Genomic DNA, 24508 nt, shown 5'->3' on the forward strand with positions numbered 1-24508 from the left:
ACAGTACTACATAGTCATGGCTACATGGAACTCTATTCCACAGTACTACATAGAGCCATGGCTACATGGAACTCTATTCCACAGTACTACATAGAGCCATGACTACATGGAACTCTATTCCACAGTACTACATAGAGCCATGACAACATGCAACTCTATTCCACAGTACTACATAGAGCCATGACAACATGGAACTCTATTCCACAGTACCACATAGAGCCATGACAACATGCAACTCTATTCCACAGTACTACATAGAGCCATGACAACATGGAACTCTATTCCACATCAAGTAACTCATGAAATCAGATTATTTTTTCTTCGATTGGGAGTCCCATAGGGCGGCGCACAAATTGACCCAGCGTCGTCTGGGTTTGGCCGATGCAACGGGGATCCATAATGAATATAAATAATACGGTGTTTGTATTTCAGATGTGAGGTGTTCAGGGGAGGTCTATAATGTGTTTTATTTCAGGTGTTCAGGGGAGGTCTATAATGTGTTTTATTTCAGGTGTTCAGGGGAGGTCTATAATGTGTTTTATTTCAGGTGTTCAGGGGAGGTCTATAATGTGGTGGGTTTATTTCAGGTGTTCAGGGGAGGTCTATAATGTGTTTTATTTCAGGTGTTCAGGGGAGGTCTATAAATGTGGTGGGTTTATTTCAGGTGTTCGGGGGAGGTCTATAAATGTGGTGGGTTTATTTCAGGTGTTCGGGGGAGGTCTATAAATGTGGTGGGTTTATTTCAGGTGTTCGGGGGAGGTCTATAAATGTGGTGGGTTTATTTCAGGTGTTCGGGGGAGGTCTATAAATGTGGTGGGTTTATTTCAGGTGTTCGGGGGAGGTCTATAAATGTGGTGGGTTTATTTCAGGTGTTCAGGGGAGGTCTATAAATGTGGTGGGTTTATTTCAGGTGTTCGGGGGAGGTCTATAAATGTGGTGGGTTTATTTCAGGTGTTCGGGGGAGGTCTATAATGTGGTGGGTTTATTTCAGGTGTTCAGGGGAGGTCTATAATGTGAATAACATTGACCTTGACCTAAGATGAAGGTCCAGAGAGACGCCCTCTCACTTGGTCTTTTGTTCTCTCCTCTCGCTGACTGCAGAGCCATGGTGTTTGTGGTGGACAGTGCCATCTTCCAGAAGGAAGTGAGAGACGTGGCTGAGTTCCTGTACTTCCTGTTGACTGACAGTGTAGTGTCCAGGAATGCCCCCTCTCTGATAGTGGCCTGCAACAAGCAAGGTGACACATCACATGTCAACCCCTCCACCCTCTACAAAAAAACCTCCCCAGGATGACATTGTGTGTGTGTGTGAATGATTTTGAAAGGAGTGTTACTTTATATATTTTCCGTCTCTCTAGATATCACCATGGCAAAATCTGCTAAGCTGATTCGTCAGCAGCTGGAGAAAGAGATGTAAGGAGTCATGTTACGAATCCCTTGTCGAACTCCCATGTTTGTTGTGGAAAGGGAAACACTTCCTAGTTTAAAGCTAACGTTAGGGAACAGAAGACTGACATTCTGTGGGCTCTAAAGTGACTCGCATTTTGAAGCGGATTTAAACTTTAGGAGAACAGTCCTAATGTTGGAAACAAACATTACTGTTGTCCTCCAGAGTGACATGTATTTATGTTCCAAGCTGTAGCACAATATTTTACATACAGCTAGTTTATGGGCTGAATCGTTCTGTTTTTTTTTTTTTTGCCATAAAAAAAACAATGTTTTCTTACTGTTAAAAGTCAGACATAATTTTTTAAATGGAAGTGTGATTCTACAGAATGAATTGATCCTAACCTTTCCTGTTTCCCCTCAGGAACACACTGAGAGTGACACGGTCTGCGGCTCTGAGCGCCCAGGATGGGTCAGCGGGGGCCAGCGTGCACCTGGGAAAGAAAGGCAAGGACTTTGAGTTCAGCCAGCTGCCCATGAAGGTGGAGTTCCTGGAGTGCAGCGCCCGAGGCAGCAAGGGGAGGACGGGGAGGCGGACCTCGCCAGCCTCGAGAAGAGCCTGGCCAAGCTGTGAGATGACTGGGGCTCATTATTGACCATGTAGTTCCCATGGGTCACTACTTTGGCCAAGAGCTCTTGAGTGGGGTGCATTATGGGGAATTAGTCTAAGGTCTCTCAGCATATCAGGTATCTTCGTCGGTCCTCAGAACTCCAGACTCAACACAACTATACTATGGAAGTGAGCTGTGCTGACATCACAAGGTCAGCAGTGGTACTTGATGTAGTGAATGCTAATTCTGATCATTTAAAAAAAAAAAATGTTTTTGCTTTGCTCGTCTCGAGTAGGTGTTACTTTGTGTCTAGAAAACGACCCGTCCTTTTCATAGTGGATAGTCTCTCCCACTGCTTTTTAACAATGTCAACATCAATTTCTACTATTTTTTTTTTTTCACCACCTCAGCATTTTAATAATCCGTCAATCATGATATCCTGTGAATGAGATATTTCACTAAACCCACCTCAGACGACCTATCGGATTTCTCCATTTAGATTCCGGCAGTTTGTTTTCCAAAATCAGATTTTGGTTCCTTTTTGGAATGGGTTAGTTGAACGTTCCATCAGTTTGTATTGTGGTCCAGTGCATTCTGTAGTTCCAACACCTTTTTTTTGAGGGGGAAGTTGACCATGAATCTGTATCAGTTAGCCAAATAGGAATGTTGTTTGCTTTTTTTTGTCTCATTCAGCTTGTAAATAAAATCTGTTTTTGTGGTTTATTGGTGAGTGCAATATCACTGTAGCCATTGTGACAAAGCCGTGAAAGAAAAAGCCAACTGACAAGGTTGAGTCATACACACTGCAAAACTTTTTTATTTTTATTGGGGAAAAAAAAATCACTCCACAGTTTATTTTTTTATATTTTGGACCTGTTATGACTCACTCATACATCCTTACCTAGCTGCTGACATCTTGACTGATATTGACTTGATTGTATGAAAAATACACTGAGATTCAATCTGATTGTAGGTCATGGGCATTGTAGGTCATGTGGCTCTTTTTTAATGGGCATTGTGGCTCTTTTTTAATGGGTATGTTCCGGCAATTACTGATATCCCATTCACAGGTAAACGTTACATATGTCAGCTCAATCAGAAATCACCTTAAAAATCCCCAGTGCATTGAGGAAACCAAACACTTTCCTAATAACTTCCCTCTGCACTCAGAACAGCCTCAGTTGGTTGGGGGTGGACTCTACAAGGTGTTGAAAGTGTTTCATAAGGTTGCTTGGCCACCATGAGGACTCCAATGCTTCCCACAGTTGTGTCAAGTTGTCTGGATGTCCTTTGGCTGGTGGACCATTCTTGACACACACAGGAAACTGTTGTTTGAAAAACCCTGCAGTGTTGTAACTCTTGACACTAACCGGTGCGCCTGGCACATATGACCATACCCCGTTCAAAGGCACTTAAATATTTTGGCTTGCCCATTCAAATGGTCTCCTCCTCTTCATCTACACTGGTTGATTTAACAGGTGACATCAATAAGGGATCATAGCTGTCAGTCTGTGTCATGGAAAGTGCAGGTGTTCTTAATGGTTTGTATGTACAGTACATGACAAAGTATGGACACCTGCTTGTCGAACATCTCATTCCAAAATCATTGGCATCAATATGGAGTCGGTCCCCTCTTTGCTGCTATAACAGCCTCCACTCTCCTGGGAAGGTTTTCCACTAGATGTTGTAACATTACAGCAGGGACTTGGTTCCATTCGGCCACAAGAGCATTAGTGAGGTCGGGCACTGATGCTGGGCGTTTAGGCCTGGCTCACAGTCAACGTTCCAAATCATCCCAAAGGTGTTCGGTGGTATGTGGTTGTTGGTGTCACGTTCTTCCACACCGATCTCGACCATTTCTGTATGGACCTCTCTTTGTGCACGGGGGCATTGTCATGCTGAAACAGGAAAGGGCCTTCCCCAAACTGTTGCCACAGAGTTGGAAGCACAGAATCGTCTAGAATGTCATTGTATGTTGTATCGTTAAGATTTCCCTTCACTGGAACTAAAGGGTCTATCCCGAACCATGAAAAACAGCCCCAGACCATTATTCCTCCTCCACCAAACTTTACACTTGACACTATTCATTATGGGCAGGTAGCGTTCTACCGTGCAACCTCCAAACCCAGATTCGGCCGTCGGACTGCCAGATGGTGAAACGTGATTCATCACTCCAGAGAACACGTTTCCACTGCTCCAGAGTCCAATGGCGGCGAGCTTTAAACCACTCCAGCCGACGCTTGGCATTGCGCGTGGTTGATCATGTGTGCTCGGCCATGGCATCTTTAGCAGGGCAGAAATTTAACTAACTGACTTGTTGGAAAGGTGACATCCTTTGACGATGCCACGTTGAAAGTCACTGAGCTCTTCAGTAAGGGCCAGTCTACTGCCAATGTTTGTCTATGGAGATTGCATGGCCGTGTGCTCGAATTGTATACATCTTTCAGCAACGGGTGTGGCTGAAATAGCCGAATCCACTAATGTGAAGGGTTGTCCACATACTGCTGTATATATATACAGTGTACACACACACACACACACATATATATATATATATATATTCAGGAAAGAAAACTCCACTCAGCACATTTGTAATAAAGCTCCATTGGAGTTAAACTGATGACAGACATCCTATCACACCAACCCATAGAGTTTACCCAGCAACAAGACTGGTGGAGTGAGATTGTTTAAATGGAATCATATCCTTTGCAGTGGCACATCTGGTTTGTACATATCGCCAAGCGTGGGGTCAGCTGGGTGTGTTTGCATTGTTGAGCTGATCAAACATCTGCGTCCGTCTTCACTCCCCTGTTTTGTCGTGGTGCAGTCCTATCAGATGGACCTGTCTTCACCCCCCTGGTTTGTCATGGTGCAGTCCTATAAGATGGACCTGTCTTCACCCCCCTGGTTTGTCAAGGTGCAGTCCTATCAGATGGACCTGTCTTCACCCCCCTGGTTTGTCATGGTGCAGTCCTATCAGATGGACCTGTCTTCACCCCCCTGGTTTGTCATGGTGCAGTCCTATCAGATGGTCAGTGTTTCAGTCTTTGAAGGGGAGAACCCTGCTGATAAAGACATGGTTCAGTCCTCCTTTAGGTGGATGCCTCTGGTTAAAGAAGGTTCTGTCTGCCAGTCTTAATACACAGACAGGCTGATGATACTATCGCTCAGTGAGAAAAACTCAGAGGAAGGAGGGCCCCTTAAACTACTAAGTAATACAAAGTAAGGCAGTTTGTATATTGCTACAGCCAAAGAGTAGACAGACAGGTTAGGTCTATAGACCAGCCAGAGAGTAGACAGACAGGTTAGGTCTATAGACCGACCAGAGAGTAGACAGACAGGTTAGGTCAATAGACCAGCCAGAGAGTAGACAGACAGGTTAGGTCTATAGACCAGCCAGAGAGTAGACAGACAGGTTAGGTCAATAGACCAGCCAGAGAGTAGACAGACAGGTTAGGTCTATAGACCGGCCAGAGAGTAGACAGACAGGTTAGGTCAATAGACCAGCCAGAGAGTAGACAGACAGGTTAGGTCTATAGACCAGCCAGAGAGTAGACAGACAGGTTAGGTCAATAGACCAGCCAGAGAGTAGACAGACAGGTTAGGTCTATAGACCAGCCAGAGAGTAGACAGACAGGTTAGGTCAATAGACCAGCCAGAGAGTAGACAGACAGGATAGGTCTATAGACCGGCCAAAGAGTAGACAGACAGGTTAGGGCTCTGGTCAGCCACCACCAGGCTGGGTTCCCCTCTCAGCAGAGTGGGACACACCCAGTTCACCTTGTCCCCATGGCTGAAGCTGAGTTTAGGTCCTGACTTCAGGGCCTCCTCTGTGCCTGGTAACTGATCTACACTGCTGCCCTCCTCCACCTCCTCCCTCTCCTTCTTAGTCTCATCTTTTGCCTGCTGGGGCTTGGCCTGGAGTTTGGCTTTAGCCCTGGCATTGGGTCTCCTGCGGTGGACTGGCGCTGCCTGTGGCTTGCCCTTATCCTCAACAGTAACTACCGGGTTCTGACTGAGGTCCCAGAGGGCCACTATGCCGTCGTTGCCCCCAGTAGCCAGCCAGTATGGGTGGGGTAAGAAGCTGAGGAAGTGGGCCTGTGAGGCTCCCTGGCTGTGGGCCTTGATGGCCCCCCGTTGGTCCAGTTTGGAGCCACTGCCGATCCGCATCAGGTGCACACGTCCGTCCTCGGCGGCGCAGGCCAAAACGTTCCCGCAGGTCGCTACAGAGACGCAGTGGGCCAGAGGTGGGTTGAAGAGCTGACCAGCTTTGTGCTGATGGGCCTCCTCTTCCTCAGCCACTTCCTGCAGGTTGAGGGTCCAGACAGGGCGTGTCTTCTGTAGGCTCCACAACATCACCTGCAAGACATTGAGGACAGAAGGGGTCAAGACATGCTTTCGTAGTCAAACAGGGTACTCTCAAGCATGCCTTTTCTTTCTCCGTCTCGAGTCATCTCACCTGCATGTCGAGCCCGGCTGAGACCAAGTTGTTGGGCCTGAGAGGGCGGAAAGCCACAGATGAGACGATGTTGGTGTGTCTGCGGAGCGTCCTGTTTACTTGACCCCCCGGCAACCCTAGCACCCTCACCACCCCTGAGTCATCAGCCACGGCCAGAGCTGAGCCTGTCTCATTCAGAGCCAGAGAGTTGATCTCCTCCTCTCCCGCACCCTGTAGCTCCTCTACCGCCCCCTTTAGGCTCCTAGGGTCCAATACGCTCACCGTCTCTCCGTGGGACACATACAACAGGCCTGGAGCCGCCGGCGAGAACACAGCGCTGGTCACATCATCCCCGCTGGGCAGACGGAGACGAGCTAACACCGTTCCCTCCTGGTTCCACACTGTTACCTCACCCTCCTCTGAGCCAGAGGCTAGGAGACCCTCCGGACCCCCAGAGGCCCCCACACACAGCACTGGGGTGGAGTGACCCTCACACCACTGCCTGCTGGCCATGATCACATTGGCATACCTGGGGTGAAGCAGAATATATACTACATATAAATAAATACTACATAAACTGGTATATTTTGCTAACAGTGACATGACCCTGTACATATCTAGCTGTAAAAAAAAAAATACACTGCAGAACGTTTTGATACTTTTATTGTATCTATTACACCAGATAATGTAATTTAACCAAAGATTATTGGTATCTCTGACTGGGAGTTTGGGGACAGTAGGGTAAATTGAAACCAGACACATCACCTGAGACATGCGCAGACTAAAGTAAACACGTGCACGAGCTCGGCAAGTATGCATGCGTCTCGTGCTTATGCTTTAGCTGATATTAATCTGAACGCACTACTGATACCAACGCTTTAAAACATTTAATGTAATTATACTTTCCTGTGGATATATTGTCTCACATTCCTACCCCAAGAGGACCAACCAGCACTGCCAACAGGTTAAGTACGTTCAAATATCATTTTATTCAACATTCTGGCTTGAAGTTTAAGAGTTAACTTTCCTGATTCAAATGCTAATTTCTACCTGACAGAATTCAACGTCGGGTCTCCAGGCGACCGAATTAACCTTAACTCCCAGTAATGGATAACATCATTGTTAAATCCCATCTGGTGTTAATATGTAGCTACAGTAACTGGTAGCCCTATAAATAGTCAAAATATTAATAAACGTTTACATTTGGATGTCTTTGTTTATTTAATAGTTCAGAAGTCAAATCTAGCCACGGACTAACCATGTGTTTACCAGAACGCTGAAGCTATGCTAGTTAAATTAGCATGTCAACACAACTATCGAAACACTTTAGCATTGGCGAAATCTTTGCTAATAACGCATACGAAATCACAACTGTCATGACATAACACAGCACCACTAAATTAAATAAACGTTCAGCATATGTGATGTTTCCACTTTACCTTTCACACGAATGTCAGCTTCCCCTGTTCGAAAACTACTTGTAAAGTCGCACATTGATGACATCAGAGGGTAGGTAACGACCCAATCATCTGCATGAAAAAAGACGTAAAAGCCTATTTCACAATAGGAAAACAATAATTTCAACCACAGTATTATTTATTTTATTTATGTATGAACTACATTACCCCGAGTGGCGTAGCAGTCTAAGGCACTGAATCTCAATTCAAGAGGCGTCACTATAGTACCTGGTTCGAATCCAGGCAGTATCACATCCGGACGTGATTGTGAGTCCCATAGAGCGAACAATACGTTGGCCCAGTGTCGTCCGTGTTTGGCGGAGTAGGCCATCATTGTAAATAAGAATTTGTTCTAAACTGAATTGCCTAGTTAAATAAAGTCAATAAATAAATTACATTCCTCAAACTGATTTATATGAAATGAGGTTTCATGGGGATTATGCCTATAGCAGTATTGACTGTAAATCTTTCTATGCTTGCTAACAGGTTCTGTTAGGTTTATATAACTGAAATGTGACATAGTGAACTCTGAAAGTCATGCATGTAGAGTTGACAGAACCTGCCTCTTTTTGTTAAATGTACATATAAAGCGATGTTTTTCACTGTTTTTCATGATCAACTGACATGCTTTTTGTCCAGGTCTACTGTAAGAAGACTGTGTTGGTTGGTGCTACTGAATTCTGTCATTCTTCTGAGATAACTAAACAGTAATGCACTTCTACAGACTAAATACAAGCATATTGGGCAGACATAATTCAGTTAGGTTCAACATCAGATTAAGAACACAGTGGAGATATTCGGGCATTCAAACTCTATAAACTGTTGTGCCAAGGGGTGGGCTTGAGAGAGCACACTTGAGCTAAAATAGGTCTCTCTGTCACTCTTTCTCTCTCTTTCTCACTCTCTGTCTCTCTTTCTCACTCTCTGTCTCTCTTTCTCACTCTCTGTCTCTCTTTCTCACACTCTGTCTCTCTCTCTTTCTCACTCTGTCTCTCTCTCTTTCTCACTCTCTCTCTCTTTCTCACTCTGTCTCTCTCTCTTTCTCACTCTCTCTCTCTTTCTCACTCTCTGTCTCTGTCTCTTTCTCACTCTGTCTCTGTCTCTTTCTCACTCTCTGTCTCTTTCTCTGTCTCTTTCTCACTCTCTCTTTCTCACTCTGTCTCTCTCTTTCTCACTCACTCTGTCTCTTTCTCACTCTGTCTCTTTCTCACTCTGTCTCTTTCTCACTCTGTCTCTTTCTCACTCTGTCTCTTTCTCACTCACTCTCTGTCTCTTTCTCACTCTCTGTCTCTGTCTCACTCTCTCTCTCTGTCTCTGTCTCACTCTCTGTCTCTGTCTCTTTCTCACCCTCTGTCTCTTTCTCACTCTCTCTTTCTCACTCTCTGTCTCTCTTTCTCACTCTCTGTCTCTTTCTCACTCTCTCTTTCTCACTCTCTGTCTCTCTTTCTCACTCTCTGTCTCTCTGTCTCTTTCTAGAGCGGTAAGGCTGAAAATGAGGAACTTAATGGTTGCTGCCTGCTGATTCATCCAAAACTGCACTTCTGATGAGTGTGGCCCATTTCTGGGTCGGTGAACGTAACACCATCCTGTCAGACTGAATGAAGAACAGACCAAGGACACCAGGGCTATAACACACGAGTATGCACGCGCTCACACACACACAAACACACACACACTGACGCGCACTCACGCTCTCACCCAAAAGTGCATCCATATGCTGACGCATAGATTTTCTCAAAGCTCATCTCACACTCCCTGTCAAAATATTTCACCTTAAGTATAGTTCCTTCTATTTTTCAGGTTACTCTTTCTATGCATCTACAGTTTAGAAACAATATCAAACAGCTGAAGTTGTGAAGAGCTGACCAGTGTGAAATATCTAACGGTCACAGCTGTGCTGTCTTCAGATGGTAGCTTAATGCCACGACACACTTTACGCAAACGCAGCGACCGACCTTAGTTTTCTATGTAGTTCTACATACACTACCGGTCAAAAGTTTGGACACACCTTCTCATTCATAAGTTTTTCTTTATTTTGACTATTTTCTCCATTGAAGGATAATAGTGAAGACATCAAACTATGAAATAACACACATGGAATCATGTAGTAACCAAAAAGTGTTAAACAAATATTTTTGATTTGAGATTCTTCAAATAGCTACCCTTTGCCTTGATGACAGCTTTGCAAATGCTTGACATCCTCTCAACCAGCTTCACCTGGAATGCTTTTCCAATAGTCTTGAAGGAGTTCCCACATATGCTGAGCACTTGTCGGCTGCTTTTCCTCCACTCTGCGGTCTAACTCATCCCAAACCATCTAAATTGGGTTGAGGTCAGGGGATTGTGGAGGCCAGGTCATCTGATGCATCACTCCATCACTCTCCTTCTTGGTCAAATAGCCCTTGCACAGACTAGAGGTGTGTTGGGTCATTGTCCTGTTGAAAAACAAATGATAATCCCACTAAGCCCAAACTAGATGGGATGGTGTTTCACTGCAGAATGCTGTGGTAGCCATGCTGGTTAAGTGTGTCTTGAATTCTAAATAAATCACAGACAGTGTCGCCAGCAAAGCACCCCCACACCATAACACCTCCTCCTCCACACTTTACGGTGGGAATTACACATGCAGAGATCATCGTTTCATCCACACTGCGTCTCACAAAGACACAGCGGTTGGAACCAAAAGTCTCCAATTTGGACTCCAGACCAAAGGACAAATTTCTACCGGTCTAATGTCCATTGCTCGTGTTTCTTGGCCCAAGCAAGTCTCTTCTTCTTATTCGTGTTTTTTAGTTGTGGTTTCTTTCCAGTTTCATCATAGTGCTTGATGGTTTTTGCGACTGCACTTAAAGTTCTTGAAATTTTCCTCATTGACTGACCTTCATGTCTTAAATTAATTATGGACTGTCGTTTCTCTTTGCTTATTTGAGCTGTTGTTGTCATTATATGGACTTGGTCTTTTACCAAATAGGGCTATCTTCTGTATACCACCCCTACCTTGTCACAACACAACTGATTGGCTCATATGCATTAAAGAAGGAAATAAATTCCACAAATTAACTTTTTAAGAAGGCACACCTGTTAATTGAAATGCATTCCAGGTGACTACCTCATGAAGCTGGTTGAGAGAATGCCAAGTGTGTGCAAAGCTGTCATCAAGGCAAAGGGTGGCTATTTTAAAGAATCTCAAATATAAAATATATTTGGATTTGTTTACTACATGATTCCATATGTTTTATTTCATAGTTTTAATGTCTTCACTATTATTCTGCGATGTAGAAAATAGTCAAAATAAAGAAACCCTTGAATGAGTAGGCGTTCTAAGACATTTGACCGATAGTGTACTTTTTTTGCTGAACAAATTTTTGAACGGACCGTGTAGGACACTCCATCGCTCTGTTTGCATAAGGTGGTAGGGCCCTATGGCCACACCATGTGTTTTTCTACTGTCATATTCAGTCTATTGTTATATTCTGTTATACTAAGAAGATATGTCCATTTTATCATTCAGCTGAAATACTAAGGTTATATTGAGAATCCAATAGAGAATCCAATACATTTCCACTTTGCTTCAGATGAGTGAGACGGTTTGAGAGAGATGAGAATCAATGAAACAAGTGAGACAACAAAAACGAGTGGAAGAGAAAAACATAGGAGGGGAAATGCACGTCATTGGTCAGACCACAATGGTTCTTAAAGCCTGTGGCCTTTTAAAGAATGCTGACAGTGATGGGGAGGTGTTCTACTTCGGAAGCCCGTGTCTCTGATACTGTCATGTGATCACAGCTGTCTCTGATACTGTCATGTGATCACAGCTGTCTCTGATACTGTCATGTGATCACAGCTGTCTCTGCTACTAGCTACTGTCATGTGATCACAGCTGTCTCTGATACTGTCTACTGTCATGTGATCACAGCTGTCTCTGATACTAGCTACTGTCATGTGATCACAGCTGTCTCTGATACTAGCTACTGTCATGTGATCACAGCTGTCTCTGATACTGGCTACTGTCATGTGATCACAGTTGTCTCTGATACTGTCATGGGATCACAGCTGTCTCTGCTACTAGCTACTGTCATGTGATCACAGCTGTCTCTGCTACTAGCTACTGTCATGTGATCACAGCTGTCTCTGATACTAGCTACTGTCATGTGATCACAGCTGTCTCTGATACTGTCTACTGTCATGTGATCACAGCTGTCTCTGCTACTTGCTACTGTCATGTGATCACAGTTGTCTCTGTTACTGTCTACTGTCATGTGATCACAGCTGTCTCTGTTACTAGCTACTGTCATGTGATCACAGCTGTCTCTGCTACTAGCTACTGTCATGTGATCACAGCTGTCTCTGCTACTAGCTACTGTCATGTGATCACAGCTGTCTCTGTCACAGGATACAGTTGCTCTGTTACTACTGTCATGTGATCACAATTGTCTCTGTTACTGTCATGGGATCACAATTGTCTCTGTTACTGTCATGGGATCACAGTTGTCTCTGTTACTGTCATGTGATCACAGCTGTCTCTGTTACTGTCATGGGATCACAGTTGTCTCTGCTACTGTCATGTGATCACAGTTGTCTCTGCTACTGTCTACTGTCATGTGATCACAGTTGTCTCTGTTACTGTCATGGGATCACAGCTGTCTCTGCTACTGTCTACTGTCATGTGATCACAGTTGTCTCTGTTACTGTCATGTGATCACAGCTGTCTCTGCTACTGTCTACTGTCATGGGATCACAGCTGTCTCTGCTACTGTCATGGGATCACAGTTGTCTCTGCTACTGTCATGTGATCACAGTTGTCTCTGCTACTGTCATGTGATCACAGTTGTCTCTGTTACTAGCTACTGTCATGTGATCACAGCTGTCTCTGATACTAGCTACTGTCATGGGATCACAGCTGTCTCTGCTACTGTCATGTGATCACAGCTGTCTCTGTTACTAGCTACTGTCATGTGATCACAGCTGTCTCTGCTACTAGCTACTGTCATGTGATCACAGCTGTCTCTGCTACTAGCTACTGTCATGTGCTCACAGCTGTCTCTGCTACTAGCTACTGTCATGTGCTCACAGCTGTCTCTGCTACTGTCATGTGATCATAGTTGTCTCTGTTACTGTCATGTGATCACAGCTGTCTCTGTTACTAGCTACTGTCATGTGATCACAGCTGTCTCTGCTACTGTCATGTGATCACAGCTGTCTCTGTTACTAGCTACTGTCATGTGATCACAGCTGTCTCTGCTACTAGCTACTGTCATGTGATCACAGCTGTCTCTGCTACTAGCTACTGTCATGTGCTCACAGCTGTCTCTGCTACTGTCATGTGATCACAGTTGTCTCTGCTACTAGCTACTGTCATGTGATCATAGTTGTCTCTGCTACTAGCTACTGTCATGTGATCACAGTTGTCTCTGCTACTAGCTACTGTCATGTGATCACAGTTGTCTCTGCTACTAGCTAGTGTCATGTGATCATAGTTGTCTCTGCTACTAGCTACTGTCAGTTGGTCGTTCACACCCCTCTCGTAGGCCTATGGCAAGTGACTCTGTTATAGTCCACTGATTTGACACACACACACACACACACTTACTCTACTTTGCTCGCCTCCCTACCATTGAGGAAGTACAGTTCCCGCTCAGCCCAGTCAAAACTGTTCGCTGCTCTGGCCCCCCAATGGTGGAACAAACTCCCTCACGACGCCAGGACAGCGGAGTCAATCACCACCTTCCGGAGACACCTGAAACCCCACCTCTTCAAGGAATACCTAGGATAGGATAAGTAATCCTTCTCACCCCCCCCCTTAATGACTTAGATGCACTATTGTAAAGTGGCTGTTCCACTGGATGTCAGAAGGTGAATTCACCAATTTGTAAGTCGCTCTGGATAAGAGCGTCTGCTAAATGACTTAAATGTAAATGTAATGTAAATGTTCATGTGTTTCACCTAACCTCATGACCAAAAACACACAGAACCCTCTGAAGTCTTCAGTGGTTTTATGTGGACTGTGTCAATGTGCATTCCATAGGATGGGCATCTCTTTAGATGAAACTAACACTCATGTATGGTTGTATTGGACATGTGAGGTCTACATTTCTATGCTTCTGTTCCACTCTCTGGATGTTTCTGACTGTGTATCTCTCTTAGTTGGGCAGGATATCAACTCTGATAACATGGTCTTATTAATGAAACCAAGGATATCAACCCTGATAACATGGTCTTATTAATGAAGCCAAGGATATCAACCCTGATAACATGGTCTTATTAATGAAGCCAAGGATATCAACCCTGATAACATGGTCTTATTAATGAAACCAAGGATATCAACCCTGATAACATGGTCTTATTAATGAAGCCAAGGATATCAACTCTGATAACATGGTCTTATTAATGAAGCCAAGGATATCAACCCTGATAACATGGTCTTATTAATGAAGCCAAGGATATCAACTCTGATAACATGGTCTTATTAAATGAAACCAAGGATATCAACTCTGATAACATGGTCTTATTAATGAAGCCAAGGATATCAACTCTGATAACATGGTCTTATTAATGAAGCCAAGGATATCAACTCTGATAACATGGTCTTATTAAATGAAACCAAGGATATCTACCCTGATAACATGGTCTTATTAATGAAGCCAAGGATATCAACTCTGATAACATGGTCTTTAACCTGTTAAATATTAATGAGGCCAAGGATATCAACCCTGATAACATGGACTTATTAATGAAACCAAGGATATCAACTCTGATAACATGGTCTTATTAATGAAGCCAAGGATATCTACCCTGATAACATGGACTTTAACCTGTTAGATATTAATGAGGCCAAGGATATCAACCCTGATAACATGGACTTATTAATGAAACCAAGGATATCAACCCTGATAACATGGTCTTTAACCTGTTCGATATTAATGAAACCAAGGATATCAACCCTGATGACATGGTCTTTAACCTGTTAGATATTAATGAAACCAAGGATATCAACCCTGATAACATGGTCTTTAACCTGTTAGATATTAATGAGGCCAAGGATATCAACCCTGATAACATGGTCTTTAACCTGTTAGATATTAATGAGGCCAAGGATATCAACTCTGATAACATGGACTTATTAATGAAGCCAAGGATATCAACCCTGATAACATGGACTTTAACCTGTTCGATATTAATGAAACCAAGGATATCAACCCTGATGACATGGTCTTTAACCAAGGATATACCCTGATGGTCTTTATTAATGAAACCAAGGATATCAACCCTGATGACATGGTCTTTAACCTGTTAGATATTAATGAAACCAAGGATATCAACCCTGATAACATGGTCTTATTAATGAAACCAAGGATATAGATGGTCTTATTAATGAAACCAAGGATATCAACCCTGATAACATGGACTTATTAATGAAACCAAGGATATCAACTCTGATAACATGGTCTTATTAATGAAACCAAGGATATCAACTCTGATAACATGGTCTTATTAATGAAGCCAAGGATATCAACCCTGATAACATGGTCTTTAACCCGTTAGATATTAATGAAACCAAGGATATCAACTCTGATAACATGGTCTTATTAATGAAACCAAGGATATCAACTCTGATAACATGGTCTTATTAATGAAGCCAAGGATATCAACCCTGATAACATGGTCTTATTAATGATGCCAAGGATATCAACCCTGATAACATGGTCTTTAACCTGTTAGATATTAATGAAACCAAGGATATCAACCCTGATGACATGGACTTATTAATGAAGCCAAGGATATCAACCCTGATAACATGGTCTTATTAATGAAACCAAGGATATCAACTCTGATAACATGGTCTTATTAATGAAGCCAAGGATATCAACCCTGATAACATGGTCTTTCTTATTAATGAAACCAAGGATATCAACTCTGATAACATGGTCTTATTAATGAAACCAAGGATATCAACTCTGATAACATGGTCTTATTAATGAAGCCAAGGATATCAACCCTGATAACATGGTCTTATTAATGATGCCAAGGATATCAACCCTGATAACATGGTCTTTAACCTGTTAGATATTAATGAAGCCAAGGATATCAACCCTGATAACATGGTCTTTAACCTGTTAGATATTAATGAAACCAAGGATATCAACCCTGATGACATGGACTTATTAATGAAGCCAAGGATATCAACCCTGATAACATGGACTTTAACCTGTTCGATATTAATGAAACCAAGGATATCAACCCTGATGACATGGTCTTATTATTTTAACTACTCCGTAATATCCTAACTTAACTACTCGGTAATCTCCATGGAGACTGTGGGTCAGCCTGAAGAACCAAACTACTCAGTAATCTCCTCTATATAGCCTAACTCTCACATACTCACATCCAAACACACATTGAAACAAAACATATACTGTTTTTTTTTTAATGATTGCTGATCGGTTCATTTGTATATTTTATAATTAGTAGATTGTGTTTTAACAAGCCTTTTTTCTTATGTATTGTATATAGTTTTACAATTGTATATACAGTGGGGAGAACAAGTATTTGATACACTGCCGATTTTGCAGGTTTTCCTACTTACAAAGCATGTAGAGGTCTGTAATTTTTATCATAGGTACAGAGCTGTGTACCTATGATAAAAAAAAATACAGACCTCTACATGCTTTGTAAGTAGGAAACACTGCCGATTTTGCAGGTTATCAAATACTTGTTCTCCCCACTGTATACAGCCCTTGGGCTTCCAACCTGCACACACATTTTATTATTGATTTGTTTTTATCCGTATTGTTGTTGTTCACTTTTTTTCTTTGGGGACAATGAATGCAACTTAAATATAGGCCGAGACCTGCCCCTTATTTACGGGACTGTCAATGAATACAACTTAAATATAGGCCGAGACCTGCCCCTTATTTACGGGACTGTCAATGAATACAACTTAAATATAGGCTGAGACCTGCCCCTTATTTACGGGACTGTCAATGAATACCGTCTTAATATAGGCCGAGACCTGCCCCTTATTTACGGGACTATCAATGAATAGCAAGACTTCATTCCCTGCTAATGTGATTACTCTGACACACAGTTTGGGACTGGGCTAATCTTCACATTTTGTTGAACATTTTGAAGGACGACTCTCTCTTTCTGCATATTGGATCACTTTCAATAAACTCTGTCAACTGTCTCTCTGGGATGGGCTTCTTTGGGACCAGACACGAGATCATCGCCGTATTGCCCAGCACGATGCTGTTCCATAAGGAGGTCAATGGAGTGATGTACCGTGTCCCCGCCATGCTGTCCGTCTCCAACTCCTTCCTGGCCTTCTGTGAGAAGATCCTCAGCTCCTCAGCTCCTCAGACACCCAGGCTCACCTTCTGGTCATGCGCAAGGGCACCTTCTACAGGAACTATGTAGAGGTCGGCACAGGTCACAGACTTAGTTTAGGACACAGTTATAACAGGTGTCCTAATACTTTCTCAAACTTCTACCCTCCCTCCCTCCCTCCCTCCCTCCCTCCCTCCCTCCCTCCCTCCCTCCCTCCCTCCCTCCCTCCCTCCCTCCCTCCCTCCCTCCCTCCCTCCCTCCCTCCCTCCCTCCCTCCCTCCCTCCCTCCCTCCCTCCCCAGTTATTTCTGGGTTGCTGTAAATGGCCATAAACACCACTATATTCTCACAAACTTTGAATCTTTATTAAACCAACCATTCTTCCCCTTCAGTATTTATGTACAGATTGGACTTTGCATGAAATGTGTATGTTGTATGTGAGTTAATGTGTTTTTGTACAACATTTAGATCGTAAATTAATTTTAACTCATGACTATATCGCCCCATGCGATACACACAAAGAACATTCTATTTTTTCATACATGTAATTGTCACACTCACTTTATCTAAAAGCGCTCAGTCAAGTTGTTTTCCTTTCTGGTGAAATGAATGAAGAAGGAAGGCACAGTTTGGAGAAGATTAGAGAAAGGGAAGTGAGAGCTCGACAGTAAGCTACGCCGAGGAAAAAGACAATGACTTGACGGACACATTCGCCTGGATTGTCTCTTGTGGATGATTTTTTTTAACATGATATTTGGAAAAACCCTGAGGCAGTTTGGTTATCGAATGTCACACCAGCCATTTTGTTTCAGAATGCTCGTCACACAATGGGCTATCACAGAGGTGATGTGGGAACACTGCTGTTTATAGCCTATTAGACCTGCAACATTGTCTTAGTAAAAAGAGCCACTTATCTGAAGATGTTTTGACGGCTTTACTCTGGTCACAATCTGTCCAGGGGTTAACATCAGGCCAAGTTACATCTACAATTCAACAGTCTGGGGGAAAATAAAATGCAAAATAATGTACATTGTTGTGCTTCTAGGCCAAGCTGACATCCAGCATTCTGTTATTCGCCATCTGTGACATCTCCAAATGTGTAGAGGTTGCCGTGGGCGACTCCAAAGCACCCTGGGGGTGGGGCTTGCGATTGAGCACGTCTGTCAATCTATTCCGGAACACCCTGCACAGGAACACATAGATCAACGGGTCCAGACACACGTTAGTGGCACAGAGCCAGAGAGTGGTCTCCTTGGCAACGTAGAGCGCCTTCTGCACCCAGCAGTGGGTGGCTGTTTTTTGGGTCTGGGTAAGAGTGTAGGGCACTCTGATGAAATGAAAAGGGGCGAAACAAACGAAAAACACCACCACCACCACAAAGACTTTGGCCTTGGTCCTGCGGCTGGCCGCATTGGAGCCACTACGCGAGGCTCTGTAGGACTCGTAGACTTTACGACTGATGAAGGTGTAACACAACAGCATCAGAGCCAGTGTTCCCCAAAACACCACCTGGGAAAAGGAGGAGAAAATGTATTGAACAACAGGGACAATCTCTATAAATACTGCCCCTTGGTTAGCCAGGTTAACATACTACCGCCAAGATGCCATTCAGTGTAATGAAGCCGACGAACAAGAATGTAGCCCGTACCTGGCAGAAGTAGTTGAAGCCCTTGTGCCACAGCATACCGGCCTCACCCTTTAGAGAGGTACAGTTCAGCCGACCACGAGAAGGCGGTGTGCGGTCACTCAGAATGGTATTGGGCAGAGCCAGAGACACCATCACTGCCCAGACGGCCACACTCAAGGCCTGTCCCACCCCGACCCTCTGGAGGGCGCACTTCCCAAAGGGCCTGACTATCTTGAGGTAGCGGTCCAGGCTGATGAGCCCCAGGAGCAGGATGCTGATGTACATGGTGGTGTAGAAGAGGACGGCGGAGTAGCGACAGTAGAACGCACGCAGACGCCAGGAGCCCACGTTGGCGTCCGAGAGGACCTTCACCGGGATGGACAGGGTCATCAGCAGGTCTGCCACCACCTGTTGATAGACAGGCCATCACGTCAGTCATCAGTCGTTATTGTTCAACCATTTCTGGCAGTCGGACTAAATTGGTTTATCACAGAAAATAAATGCTGGTTCCCTTACCACGTTCTTCAGGTAGACCACGAAGGTGGTGGTGCTGCGGATGTTGAAGAAGATCCATGCAGCCAGGCAGTTGAGTACCAGCGCAAACAGGAAGAGGGCGCTGTAGAGACAGGGGAAGACCACCGCCGTCACGCTGGTGTCACGCACACACTTCAGAGACAGGTTTGATTGGCTGCCGTTCATCCTCACGCCCAGCAGTACTATGGAGAGAAACAGAATAAAAATGATTGGATGAATAGTATACAGTTAGGCCTCTATTTCCCCATTTTAACACAACATGCATTCACCAAAAAAGAGAGGGAGAGAGAGAGAGAAACAGAGAGAATAGAGTGAGAAAGAGAGAGAGAGCGATAGAGACAACCACTGCACCGAAGCAGAACCTGAGACAGAGCTACATTTCCTGACAAAATGTAAAAAATATAAAACAATTAGAGAGTGTCATTTCAATGACCTCTGATTAGGATAGGCTACCTGTCCTGATGGGGGAGGACGCAGAGAGCTGTGGGTTGGCTGTGCCCTGCCTCCCTACACCTCCACCCGGACAGCTGGTCTGGCCTGCGAGGGTGATCTACGAGGGCCCCAGTTCCTACTCTGACTTGGCCTACCGGGAGCTGCCTTCAGCTGGGACACGTCAGACGTGGCCTGTCTTGTCTATGATGAGATCTTCAGCATCTTCACCCTCTATGAGCTCATTAACAACCTGCCACCCAGTAACACACAGCCACCTAGTAACACACAGCCACCTAGTAACACACAGCCACCCAGTAACACACAGCCACCCAGTAACACACAGCCACCTAGTAACACACAGCCACCTAGTAACACACAGCCACCTAGTAACACACAGCCACCTAGTAACACACAGCCACCCAGTAACACACAGCCACCTAGTAACACACAGCCACCTAGTAACACACAGCCACCCAGTAACACACAGCCACCCAGTAACACACAGCCACCTAGTAACACACAGCCACCTAGTAACACACAGCCACCTAGTAACACACAGCCACCTAGTAACACACAGCCACCTAGTAACACACAGCCACCCAGTAACACACAGCCACCCAGTAACACACAGCCACCCAGTAACACACAGCCACCCAGTAACACACAGCCACCCAGTAACACACAGCCACCTAGTAACACACAGCCACCTAGTAACACACAGCCACCTAGTAACACACAGCCACCCAGTAACACACAGCCACCCAGTAACACACAGCCACCCAGTAACACACAGCCACCCAGTAACACACAGCCACCCAGTAACACACAGCCACCCAGTAACACACAGCCACCCCCAGTAACACACAGCCACCCAGTAACACACAGCCACCCAGTAACACACAGCCACCCAGTAACACACAGCCACCCAGTAACACACAGCCACCCAGTAACACACAGCCACCCAGTAACACACAGCCACCCAGTAACACACAGCCACCCCCCAGTAACACACAGCCACCCCCCAGTAACACACAGCCACCCAGTAACACACAGCCACCCAGTAACACACAGCCACCCAGTAACACACAGCCACCCAGTAACACACAGCCACCTAGTAACACACAGCCACCCAGTAACACACAGCCACCCAGTAACACACAGCCACCCAGTAACACACAGCCACCCAGTAACACACAGCCACCCAGTAACACACAGCCACCCAGTAACACACAGCCACCCAGTAACACACAGCCACCTAGTAACACACAGCCACCCAGTAACACACAGCCACCCAGTAACACACAGCCACCTAGTAACACACAGCCACCCAGTAACACACAGCCACCTAGTAACACACAGCCACCCAGTAACACACAGCCACCCAGTAACACACAGCCACCCAGTAACACACAGCCACCCAGTAACACACAGCCACCCAGTAACACACAGCCACCCAGTAACACACAGCCACCCAGTAACACACAGCCACCCAGTAACACACAGCCACCCAGTAACACACAGCCACCCAGTAACACACAGCCAAACAGTAACACACAGCCACCCAGTAACACACAGCCACCCAGTAACACACAGCCACCCAGTAACACACAGCCACCTAGTAACACACAGCCACCTAGTAACACACAGCCACCCAGTAACACACAGCCACCCAGTAACACACAGCCACCCAGTAACACACAGCCACCCAGTAACACACAACCACCCAGTAACACACAGCCACCCAGTAACACCAGCCACCCAGTAACACACAGCCACCCAGTAACACACAGCCACCCAGTAACACACAGCCACCTAGTAACACACAGCCACCTAGTAACACACAGCCACCCAGTAACACACAGCCACCCAGTAACACACAGCCACCTAGTAACACACAGCCACCCAGTAACACACAGCCACCCAGTAACACACAGCCACCCAGTAACACACAGCCACCCAGTAACACACAGCCACCCAGTAACACACAGCCACCCAGTAACACACAGCCACCCAGTAACACACAGCCACCCAGTAACACACAGCCACCCAGTAACAGGAAATGTGGATTATAATTAATTAAAATTTGTCGGGGTTGATACTTTTTTTGTAAGGAAAAATCAAGTCAGACATTTCTACAAAAGTACAAAGAACAAACTTTCAAAAGCTTTTTAAAACCTCAAATATACTACAACTTTAAATTGTCATGCATTGCAAGAAAGTTCTCCTGTGACAGAGTGATCAAATTAAGATCCTACACTTTGTAAAGCTCTGTTGAAATGCAGTTATTTCTGGGTTGCTGTAAATGGCCATAAACACCACTATATTCTCACAAACGTAACTTTGAATCTTTATTAAACCAACCTTTCTTCCCCCTCAGTATTGGTGTACAGATTGGTATTTGCATGTGTGTATGAAATGTGTGTGTGTGTGTGTGTGTTAATGTGCTTTTGTACAACATTTAGATCGTAAATGTATTTTAACTCATGACTGTATCGCCCCATGCGATACACACAAAGAACATTCTATTTTTTCATACTTGTAATTGTCACACTCACTTTTATCTGAAAGCGCTCAGTCAAGTTGTTTTCCTTTCTGGTGAAATGAATGAATGAAGAAGGAAGGCACAGTTTGGAGAAGATTAGAGAAAGGGAAGTGAGAGCTCGACAGTAAGCTACGCCGAGGAAAAAGACTGAATGACTTGGTGAGCAAAGTCTCAAGTCAAACTCTAACTTAGTCATAGTTTTTTTTTTCTTCCATCAACGAAAGTCTGTTTCTAGACCTTCCAGTGAGTCCATAATAAACTGTACACCAGTTTAGTCCTGTCTACAGAGCGGTACAATCTATACCGATGACCGACAGTACATGAACAGTGACGGTCCCTTCTTTACAGCCTCTGTCTGTCTGTCTCTGTGTCTTCACATCCTAACCAGTTTAGAATGACATTCCGTGCAGTAACAGGTGCTATGGCAACCAAGGCACATTTTTTTTGTAATGTTGGAACCATTTAAGGGTTTTGTAAGACTGATACTCAGAGGAGATGGATCCCTTTCAAATCGTGTTTCTACAACTCTGTGAGAGATTTGAGTCAAATCTCAGTCTCAGAAAATACACTCAGTCCCTACATAAATCTGAATCGATTCAGTCTGGATCAGCTCACATACTGTACTTTAGAACATTCAATGGAGAAGTAAATTGATTTTATAAACAAGCTTGAATGTGTACTCGATCCCTGCGACAATCGTTATTCAATTGTTATGCAGAATTGTTATTAAACACTGTCAAACATAAATGACATTAAATGCATTAATGAAAATGTCCTTACCCTCCTTTAAATGAAAGTTTTGATTTTTTTTGGAAAGCAAGTCACTGGAACAGACAAGATGATGAACAGTCTTCGTTCTATACGAAGAAGTGAAATATCCCGAATTCAGCTGTTTTCCTTAGAATCTTTCCACACCTACCAACAAAACGTTTGAGTGTACTGTACAGTATGTGATGCTCTTTTTGTACGGGTATTCTCTTTATAGAGGTAGGGGTTTTTCTTGTCGCAATCCCAAGGACTTTGCCAGTCTTACGCTGTGTGAATGAGCCTGTCTCTCCTCTCTTCCTGTTTAATGGTCCACTGAGAGGTTGGATGCCAGTCTCCCGGGTGCCAGTGAACATCAGTTTCACTAGGTGTTGAGTGGCGATGCAGCAATCAGGACTCACTGCCTGACTAATATCTTAAGAGACCTCCGGGCCCCGGGCCGGACCCCATCCACTCCCCCCCTGGCCCAGTCCTCCCACCCCCTTGCTCTTTATTGAGTTCAAACCCCTTTGCAATCAGAAGAGCAAAGAGGCTGTGGTTGTGAGCACACAGTGTGGTTTTGAGCAAGCAAAAAACATCTCTGCTGATTGCATGACAGTGTGCAGGGCAGTGTGTATGACAGTGTGCAGGGCAGTGTGAATGACAGTGTGCATGGCAGTGTGAATGACAGTGTGCAGGGCAGTGTGAATGACAGTGTGCAGGGCAGTGCGAATGACAGTGTGCAGGGCAGTGTGCATGGCAGTGTGAATGACAGTGTGCATGACAGTGCAGGGCAGTGTGCAGGGCAGTGTGAATGACAGTGTGAATGACAGTGTGCAGGGCAGTGTGCATGGCAGTGTGCATGGCAGTGTGCATGACAGTGTGCAGGGCAGTGTGCATGGCAGTGTGCATGGCAGTGTGAATGACAGTGTGCAGGGCAGTGTGAATGACAGTGTGCAGGGCAGTGCGAATGACAGTGTGCATGACAGTGTGCATGACAGTGTGCAGGGCAGTGTGCAGGGCAGTGTGCAGGGCAGTGTGAATGACAATGTGCAGGGCAGTGTGAATGGCAATGTGCGGGACAATGTGTTTGTGTGTTTCTTTGAGCTGAAGTGTTTGTTGTGTCCTCTCTAAAACACAGCATAATCCCGTGTTGCATGTATCTGAATCGTTGTGGGTTTAGAAGGGGCTGAATAAAGACAGAGTCTTGCGGAAGCTTGAGGTTGTTACCACTGTTACGTCAGGGCTATTTTAACGCTACACAGATTAGTGATAAAATATCTGACTTCCTGTGTAATGGTTCCTGTGTATGGGAACCAGCAGCGAAATGACCCACTTCTTTCTATCAAAAATACCCTACGACTGTTTGTTACACAGCACGCTTAACCACAACGACAATAGTTCCTCAACCACT

General features: G+C 44.7%; 2 protein-coding genes and 1 pseudogene across 2 annotated transcripts; 1 reads left to right on the top strand and 2 right to left on the bottom strand.

Moving 5' to 3' along the window:
* Positions 1–1024: 1024 nt before the first annotated feature.
* On the top strand, positions 1025–2720 carry LOC135546709 (signal recognition particle receptor subunit beta-like; annotated as a pseudogene).
* Positions 2721–2791: 71 nt separating this feature from the next.
* LOC135546703 (WD repeat-containing protein 53-like) lies at positions 2792–7934 on the bottom strand. The gene is made up of 3 exons (XM_064975329.1): positions 7875–7934; positions 6457–6964; positions 2792–6356 (listed from the first exon to the last, which is right to left on the bottom strand). Exons 2-3 carry the CDS (start codon positions 6946–6948, stop codon positions 5679–5681), a joined length of 1170 nt encoding a protein of 389 aa, XP_064831401.1. The 5' UTR covers positions 6949–6964; positions 7875–7934; the 3' UTR covers positions 2792–5678.
* A 9632-nt stretch (positions 7935–17566) lies between these two features.
* On the bottom strand, positions 17567–23565 carry LOC135546706 (P2Y purinoceptor 13-like). The gene is made up of 4 exons (XM_064975334.1): positions 23131–23565; positions 19359–19558; positions 18864–19250; positions 17567–18724 (listed from the first exon to the last, which is right to left on the bottom strand). Exons 2-4 carry the CDS (start codon positions 19539–19541, stop codon positions 18257–18259), a joined length of 1038 nt encoding a protein of 345 aa, XP_064831406.1. The 5' UTR covers positions 19542–19558; positions 23131–23565; the 3' UTR covers positions 17567–18256.
* Between the last annotated feature and the right edge of the window lie 943 nt (positions 23566–24508).

Source organism: Oncorhynchus masou, chromosome 9 (genome assembly GCF_036934945.1).
Source record: "Oncorhynchus masou masou isolate Uvic2021 chromosome 9, UVic_Omas_1.1, whole genome shotgun sequence".
In the NCBI taxonomy this organism is placed as follows: Eukaryota; Metazoa; Chordata; class Actinopteri; order Salmoniformes; family Salmonidae; genus Oncorhynchus; species Oncorhynchus masou.